At 40.1% G+C, this 9,362-nt stretch overlaps 1 protein-coding gene across 8 annotated transcripts in view; it reads right to left on the reverse strand.

The window, feature by feature from the left end:
- Grik1 (glutamate ionotropic receptor kainate type subunit 1) overlaps positions 1 to 9,362 on the reverse strand; it is a 379,400-nt gene that overhangs the window by 96,183 nt on the left and 273,855 nt on the right. For all 8 annotated transcript variants that reach the window (XM_026787199.1, XM_026787206.1, XM_026787193.1 and 5 more), the window contains exons 5-6: positions 5,354 to 5,407; positions 2,121 to 2,294 (exon numbers count right to left, since the gene is read on the reverse strand). In XM_026787199.1, the coding sequence (XP_026643000.1) occupies positions 2,121 to 2,294; positions 5,354 to 5,407 (228 nt within the window). The remainder of the gene's footprint in view (positions 1 to 2,120; positions 2,295 to 5,353; positions 5,408 to 9,362) is intronic.

Genomic DNA, 9,362 nt, shown 5'->3' on the forward strand with positions numbered 1-9,362 from the left:
AACCGCCAATGTTTGTTCTTACCTTCTACCCTGTTAACCGCCAATGTTTGTTCTTACCTTCTACCCTGTTTGAGGCTGCTTCCTTTTTCTTTCTGTTGTTGTTGTCTGAGCAATGAGCTCTAACATAGCCCAGGAGTCTCTGAGAATTCTACTTTTCCCTTCCCAGTTCACTGTAGGAGAATTCAGATTATAGATCCATGCTACTGTCCCTGAATCTATGTGACTTCTGGAGATTCAAACTCAGTTCCTCGCAGATGTGTTCAGAAGAAACAAATACTGAGTTATCTCTCTAACCATAATTCTTCTTTTATTATTATTAATAAAATAATGATAGAAATACAAGAATTTCTCAAACCTATTGTCCATCTGTTTTTTGGACAGATCATGACATCTTATTTAAATAAGGTCCCAGCTTTAACATTCTTCCTGCCCCATGGGCTGTTGTTAGCTCAGGTGACTGGCAACAACACTGGGGAGAAAATTTATCTTATGCCAGCCTGACTCTGTGAAAACTTTATGGCTCTATCTTCCTTGTTCCATGGTTTTCAACTTGATCAATATATAAAAATCATCATTCTGTCAGCTCCATATAATTGAACAGACTGAAACTTTTGTTTTCGGTAAATTAAGCCATTCTTGTGAAGGATATTCAAAGTTTGGCATGAAGCTATAACATTACTAGTGTGAGAATAGCTTCCAACTCTTACTGCCTAGAGTTGCACAGTGGGCACTGGAAAGACTTATGGGAGAGCTAGATCATCCTGGGATAGAAATCTTGCTGGAACCAGGGAGTTGACAGTCCCCTTGCTTTTCTGAAGTCTAGCTTTTCTCTGGGTATTTGCTACTTGCTTTTACCCAACGCGCAATGTTTCAAATGGCAGAAGACCCATTTATGCCCAAGAACTTTCCGTCATTACCTCTCAGATCACTGTGTGTCTTAAGAGTTATTTCAGGCTTGCAAAACAGTCAGGGGCTCTGAACACAGAACCACCCAGAACCATTTAATTCCTTCATTTATTTCCTCCATTTCACTTGTTCCTCACAGGAAAATGAAAAAGGAAGTTCTAAGTTCATTTTTCACTGAGATGATACCTTTCAGTTATCAGTAAATTGCATCTTAAAAGCAAGAATGCTTCTCTGGATGATGGGAATGGAGAGTGAAATATTACACCAATTTAGAATGCTATTCCCTGTTTGCGTTCCCAATATCTCTCCCCTTAGTAGCACTGTTCTTACAAAGGAAGCAAGGTTTTTTTTTCATTATTATTTCCTTCTATTTTCTTCACCCAGGGAGCCTCATTAGAGATATAAAGCAAGGGTAGATACATTTGACAGCATGAGACAAACGATGCTTCCTCAAAGATCTCTATGAGGCAGTTTGCAAGTTTCTGTTCAGGCAACTACCTCTGACTCTTTTGCCATCGGTGTCAGGAGTAACATATTACTGGAGTTAAGCATGGCCAGCATCTGCAGAAGGGTGCCCATGTGAAGTTGAGATAGTCAGGATGTGACCCCACTGGCCACATGGAGATCTGGTGTTTGTCTATACCTGCTTCTGCAGACTAGTTCCGGATAATGACTATGAACAGGATGTTTCTCACTCCTTTGCACTCGTCCGCAGAGACACACCCCGACGGGGGAACACTCTCTCCTTACCCTTTCTTCTGTTCCTGCTCTCTCTTTATTTAAACAATGATGATAGCAACTTAAGGTTTTTTTTTGACAAGTGCAATTGGAAATGCAAAAATTACAGCTTCTGATAATAGCCAGACGCAAGATTGAAAATGTCTAACAATCATCTTTCCTTCTTTCTTGAACAGTCTCAAGGTATGTAATATAATAACATTAAGTATATATTATTATACACTATTGAAAGCATAGTAGATGCTTAACTTTACCTCTATACAGTTAAAATGTAATCATGAGATTTCATTAAAATTATATGCTGTCCTTTGCAATCTTTCTGCCTACATCCATACCCTTTTCCACAGTGCTCTGAAACTTTGGGGTGGAACAAAGGGAGTCTGGATGAATTTGATGAAACAGATTCCACACTTCCATGAAATTCTCAAGCAATAAATGAATAAAACTTATTTCTTAAAGGAAATAAAGCTACTCACTGTCATCATGCCGTCCAGAAGGCCAGTCTCGGGTCTGGGTGGGGCCTGCAACCTCTCCATGGACCACTTTTCAATGACAGATGACACATGAGGATTGTCAATATTCAGCAACCGAAATCCAGTCATATTTACACCACTGTACCTGTAAAGTTCCAGGTCTAAAGCAAACAAGTCCTGTGTAGCGTTATAAAGACAAAAGTAGGAACTCATTAGCATTATTGATGTTCTTGACCTGAAAGAAAATAAATGATTACAGAAACAATAAGAAAATGAACATTCAAATGGCAGTGTTATCACACCCTGTGTATGAAAGAATGTTAAGCTTGGATAAATGAAGAAGAGAAATTTACCAATAATTTTTCTAGCCTTGGACCTGGGATATATTTGAAAGTTAAGAATCCTATTTCTACAGTCTTTGAGGAGTTAGATGAGTTCTTTCTGGTTCTTTGCCTCTGTGCTTTTATTTTACAGCTAAAGGAAAAAGTCCTTCATGGTGACCACAAAGGAAGTACTAGGAAATGGCAGCATCAGCCATCCTCAGTGCAACTGCTGCTTCTGGCTATTCTGGGTCATCCTGCTTAGGTGAAATTTGGAGTCTGCATGTAAGGAAAGAAGACTTCTGGAGGGCAAAAATAGCATCCTGTGGGCCTCTCATGGCAACTCTTGTTCCAGCCAACGAGAGTATAAACAATAGTCACTGGATAAGGGCTCAGAATCAGGGCCTTTGTAGACTATATTGGATCCTGTGGTTATGGACTTGGGAAAACTTCTAGGAGACTCATCTTCTCTCCAACAGTGTATCAGAGAGCATTCCTCACCTACCCCATGTTTTCCAGAACAGATGAAACTGCGTGGAAACCAGAACTTTATTACCAGATAGGTATTCAAAACAGTATGATCATTTTTATTTTTATATAAAACGTTTAGAGTAAAACCATGACACTAAAAATATTCCACATTTGGGAAGAAACCAAACCAGCCCCAAATGACACATAACAGAGAAAATGTTCATGCAGACATTGTCTAGCAGTGAAAAGGTGTTCTGAAACGGAGTCCAGCATGGTTCAGCTACGGTGAGGATGGCAGTTGCTCAAGACAGTGGCACTAGATTCCTTCACGATTTGCATTTGCAGAAGATGCAACACTCTCACTCTTCCCAAGATGTTTTCTAGTTGCTGCCCATTCCCAAGATTTGGATTGGGCAGAGGAGTGGTCAGAGCACAGCCCAGCCCTGCTAGCTCTGGATCAAGAAAGCTATACTGTCTTAAAAAATATAGATCCCTTCTTTTATTGTTTTTTATTCGATTGGTTGCCTGTGTAGGTATGTGCAACTGACTGAAGGTGCCTGTAGAGTCTAGAAGATGGCATCTGATTGCCTGGCTGTGGACTTGTAGCTAGTTATGAGTCGTCCACCTCTCAACGTGGGTGCTGGGAACCAATACTCCAGTCTTCTGCAAGAGCAGTGTGTGCTCCTAACCACTGAGCCAGCCACCTTTCCAGTCCTATACTGCCTTTTCAACATTATAATATATACATTATATGTATATATACATATGCTTTATATGTATATGTAATGTGTGTGTAAGTGTTATGTGTGTATAAAATGTTAATTTTATTTTCATTAAGGGTTTAGAAAATTTTCATTAATGCCTACAGCTAAAGTTGGCTAGAATATAAAAGCAATAGGGCAGAATGCAGATCAAGCTGTAGGAAAACACAAAGCAAATAAAAAGAATAAGAGCCGGAAGAGTTTTCTTTCGTACCTTCAGTGAATAGAGGGAAAGCTATTTAGCCACATAAAGTTCCGGTATGTGTGCTGAATTTCACATGATGAAAATATTGAACATATGTATAGCTTAGCTTTCCTACAACTTGGCATTTGTATTTAATACAGAATGTAGAAAGTTCACGTCTGATTGCTTTTTCCCCAGTGAGTGCAGAAGGAGGAGGTCAGGAGAGTGAACAGTGGACTGGAAAGAAAACTGTACAATGTGTTCTCCACCAATAGCTTCTATTGAGGACCAGTCTTCCTAGGGTCTAGGGTTTAGTCTCTAACATGGCTCCCAAACCAGCTCTTCATCAATGAGGCCGAAAAAAAGTTCTGAGGCCCAAGACCACTTGGCCTTGCACTACTCTGGCTTTTATGGTTATAGGGAAGGGCCGTATCTGTGAGTGGGAGAAAGCACTCAGCTGACACCAATGCCAGCTTCGACTGCTCTGAAAGAGAAATTGATACGGTCGGTCAGCAGCAACACAGAGGCATAGATCAGCGAAGTGTGGGTGTAGGTACCTGCCTTCCACGCTGCTCCCCTTCCCACCACAAGCTCATGGCCTAATGTGTTCCATACCCTACGTGCCCTCGGGATGCTATAAGGACATTTGCTGAATTTGCTTTATGTTCCTTGTTCCAAATTCTTTGATTCCCATATTCTTGGGCTTGTCAATTTTATCTGCTAAAACAGCAACTTACTGACCGCCTCACTGAGAATCTGGGCAGGCTATACTCGAAGAACCCTTAAAGATTACCAAGAAAATGACTGACTATAAAGATGAAAAAGATGTTAAAGAAAACTTACATGGATTTTCTTCTTGTGTAAGAAAGTGGCATTTACCCTGCAGGTGTTAGGGAGAGCGGTATATATGCAGGGTCTGTTGAGTGATTTCTGAAGTCAATTGAGGGAGAGCTATAATTTTGGGGTATTAAATGACTTTAGTAAATCCTCTTTAACTCAATAATATGACAAAATTTTAATTGTCAGAGTTTCTTCTGAACTTCTTAAGCCATAAGCATTATTTTTCTTAATGATGTAGAATGTTCTATATGTACAGTGCCTCCAAAAACTTCACTGGTTTTGTTCTCAGGTATCCACCCGGTGAATGGCTTAACCCCATTGTCTCCTGGACTCAGGCAGGAATGCTGTTTTGTCACATCAAAGTATCCTAGGTCACACTTCAGCACTCTTCTGCATAAATGTAGAAATTATAGACGGTGCTTCTTTAAGAATAGCTCCTGTTTAATGGGATTTCATCATCCTTCTGATGGACATGCATTGTTGATCTTTTTGTTAAAAGAAATAAAGATACCTGTTGCTCAGCAACACCGAGTTTAGAGGAGTCTTAGGAAAGTCAAGAGACTCTCGGGGGACAATAGCAGCACTTTGACTCTGGAGAGGCTGCTTTGAAGCAGTGTGTGGACCGTGTTTGCAGTCCCCATTCTTACCGGGAGCACTCACCAGGGTTGTGAAGAAGTAGTGGTAGTATTCCGTCATCATACCCATGAACAAAATCTGCAGCGGAGACACGAGGGGAAGAGTCAGAAGGAGGATGCCAAGAAAAGACCATCAGTAGCATGTCTGCAAAAACTTGGAAACATAGAATTTAGAAATCTGCAGACCCGGTAGACCAGCGTCCTGAGTCCAATTAGTGGCTGGTGAGAAGGCCACTGAGGTCCAGTTCCTTTAATGAAGTAAAGACAAGGTGCATTTCTGAAGCATTTTTTCCTGACAAGTCCGGCTTTCTCAAAGTTTTTAAGTCAGGGTTTCTTGAAGCCTATCATTGAGCCCTTCCTGTTGTGGGAACTCCTTCAGCCAATAGCCTTTAAGATACCAGCCCACTTTGGGTGTGGTCTCATGTACCATACATGCAGACAAAAGGTGTGTGCAGTAGCCCCCCTCCCCCTTTTCTACTGGATTCGGTTCCAGTTCCCAGTGCACACAGAGGACTGGGGATCGCTACCCTTACTGTGACTTTATCCCCAAATAAATAAAACTTTGTTATACTGCATTCCGGGCTGTTGTGGAACTCTTTGATACAACTACACATTCCGGATCAGGGTATCTGAGTGGTGGCGTGCCACTGATTTGAGAGAAGCATGGACCTTAGCAGTGAAGATCGAACACCCTTAGAACGTAGAATAGAGAGATGGCTTCAAAAAGCATGGGTAAAGATTCTTTAAAGTTGCCAAAGGGTCTGCCTAACACATGCAAACTGGCATGAAGAGGGATAAAGAAGGAACAGTGTATTTGAAGACAGCAGTAACAAAGTATCAACTCTCAGGAGACACTCACCTCTGCTAACATGGGAAGCAGAGGCTATTTAGCCAAACTGGAAAGTCTGAAACTGACGAGTGATGGGAAAACACTTGCTGTGACTCACGAGCTAACGTCATCTGAGCTGCTCCTACGGTGCTCACAGCATCAGGCATGCAGACAGGATTTTAAAGGTGGGGTTTGCTTTAGGGCCATCAATGACATGTAGAAGCATGCACAGTGAGGTCTTGTTAGCTGGTTTCTTCAACCATTCAAGCATAAAGAGCTGGCCTGCCAGGGTTCGGCAGGAGTCCAATTCCTCATTTTGGTTACTAGATCGTGTAAAGGGAACTGTGTAAATTTTCTGTTAAGCTGTGAATCTGGACACGGAGTTAATTTATCATTTCTGGAATTGAAACTGAAATACAAATCCATCTGAGTTTACAGCTTTCATTTTGATAAAATTTTCCTTTTAAACCTTGTAGAAGGTTTTGATCCCCTGTTGTGAACTTGAACACCTTTTAAGAAGAAAAAATCATTTAAATCATCATTTTTATTATTGTTTTTCTAATTTCTGGAGGCAAGTATTCACTTTCTATGTGTTATTCAGTATTAGAAATGGGATATGGCAACAGAGCAAGCAGCAGCTGGCGGGCCTGCTTTTATTGCAGAAGGAAGCCTTGGACCCTCCAGCTCTTCTTTGCATGGGCTGTCTCACGGAAGTCTCTGCTCTCTTTCCCAGCTAAGAGTTTAGATCAGAATCTCTCTGACTTTGTTCTGATCTTCCTAGAAATTATGAAACATGTGCAGAGTATAGATCATAACCCTATCAGCTTTGTGGACATTCCAGAACCAGAAGAAAGAAAAACCTTCAAGATTAAAAAAAATGAGAAAGCTCCAAGAAAGTTGTGTTTTAAGAGTTGTCCTTCGTAGGCCTATAGACATGATATCACTCAAAGCTCTGTTCTCTGAGAGCTTTGTAAGCTTCACCTTATGATTTTGTCTTTAGATGGTGGTATTTCAACTAAAATCAGGAAGGGATTAAGAAAAATATCACATCAGGATAAGTGTCAGTTTTAAAAACAAAAATGTATAATCACGACATGGAGAGTTTTCTAATAGACTTTCGCAAAAGTAGCCTTTTTTTTCTATGACCACCTTCTCTGCATTCTTAGGCCATGTTTTTCTGCTGAGTGGATGAGTGGTGCTCAGTTTTCTAAGCTGCCACTGCTGTGTGAATTTAAACCAGTGTGCGTGCTTCACCAAGTTCCCACTGGTAAGTACAAGTTCTGCTTCTGTGTAAATCATTACACCCCCAACAGTGCTATATGACAAATATGGGATCAATGATGTCATCTTCACTTACACTCTACATTTTCCTTAATTGCCTACCCTAAAATGATCCTCTAATAATAGTAATTCCCCAGCGTAATTACTATCAAGTAAGTTGTGATGTCATATCATTGGCATAGAGAGAAATAAAAACACAGTGAGGTATGGATGTACAAGACTGAAGTCTCAGAGCTGTGGAGGCTCAGACAATAGGTTTGCAAGCCCAAATCCCCTGCACAGGGCACAAGATGGAGTTGAGGGATGATGAGATCCCTAGTTTGGGAGCCATTAATTCTATTAGCTAAATTTCTGGCCCAATGCACACATGACTGGATGGTAAGTCCTAATGCTTACATGAGGCCATGTACTGGCTGTAGCCAACAAGATAGGAAAGATAAGGAGATTTGTCATCTTGTTGACTCTAGCATATCAGTTGCTTGGTTATCAGCACTGGGAGAAACTATTCTTTTTTCTGAATAAGTACTTCTTTTTTTCTTCTTTCATAGATACCAGGAGTTATGTAAGTGATCCTGTTAACAAGTTTGTTTTCATTTTTTGGAAGGTTAGGGCCAAAATCATAACCTCTCCAGTGAGAAACACAGTTATATATCCTTGTTTGGACAAATATCATCCAGGTTAATGTTTTTCTTAACCAGCTTTCCCCTACTAATTCTCTACTCCAATTCATAGACATTATCATTCTGTTTCAAATGTCTTTTCTTCTGGGCTGCTCTAATTCTTTATAAGCTAATGATACTATAAACAAATAATCATGCTGTATTTCTTGAGGATCAATTTTAAGAACTTAAAGAGACGAATAGCAAAAGAGGCAAAATCTGTATCTTTAGGACAGTATGTTGTCCTTTCATAACATAATCCAAAAGGAGGAAAGATGGTGTTGAGTCTCTTTGATTGGTTACTCTGCCTTGTGCTATTGAGCTAGGAAAGTCTACATGGATATTCCTTTGTTTCAATTTTTACCTTTTTTTATTTCTATCTGGAATTAATCTGCATATGGAAGAGCAAAAGCTCTATGCCACTTGGCTCCTGAAAGAGCATTTCTAGTGGTTCCATTAATATCAGTATTCTTTGAGACACAGCTACTGCTCATTAACAGTGGTGATACCACACTAATCCAGATGCCTTGTGAGGTTTTAGCAACTGTTAGGAACCCTTTACACAGTAGCACAGGTATAGCTCTGTAGTCCTTAGATGAGCTCTTAGAATTCAACGGATGGTTATCAAGTGCACTGAGCAGCACAAAGTCCATATATATGTCACATATTTTCTAAGATCTGATTGACATTTAGATGAAGAAGGCCTAGATAATAGGGTTTTGAGGTGTGCAGTGGCTGCAGAGTCATCGTATGAGATAAATGGAGCCAAACATTCCAATAGCATCTCTCAGTGCCTGAGGAATCCTGAACCTTCACTCTGTTCTGTTCTCCCAAAGCAATACCATGCTACAGAGATAGCAACAGCAAATATCCTCCATGAATTCCCAACATCCATCATTGAGGGCAAGCCATATATCAAAAATAATGTCTATTATACAGTAACTACAGTTGCAAAGCCTTTAAAAAGAGCCTGGAGTTCTCCTGGGCTATTTTGAGTATTTTTTTGGAATATTTTTATGGCTTTTTATTACAGCTTCTTCCCTTGAAAAAATATATGTACTGGAAGTTTATATTGACTAAACCAAAGTATATTGCTACTTTTATAGTTTTCTCTATAGAAGGATGAAGTTCCAGCCATCAGACATGATTTCTAGTCAATAATTTCAAGTGAATATCTTCCCAATGTGTAGTGTACACACTGTAGCTGAAGTAAAAACTTTTCTTCCAGACAGGAATAGTCTCTCTTTGAATTGTTTGAATGCTGA

Source organism: Microtus ochrogaster, chromosome 2 (genome assembly GCF_000317375.1).
Source record: "Microtus ochrogaster isolate Prairie Vole_2 chromosome 2, MicOch1.0, whole genome shotgun sequence".
NCBI lineage: Eukaryota > Metazoa > Chordata > Mammalia > Rodentia > Cricetidae > Microtus > Microtus ochrogaster.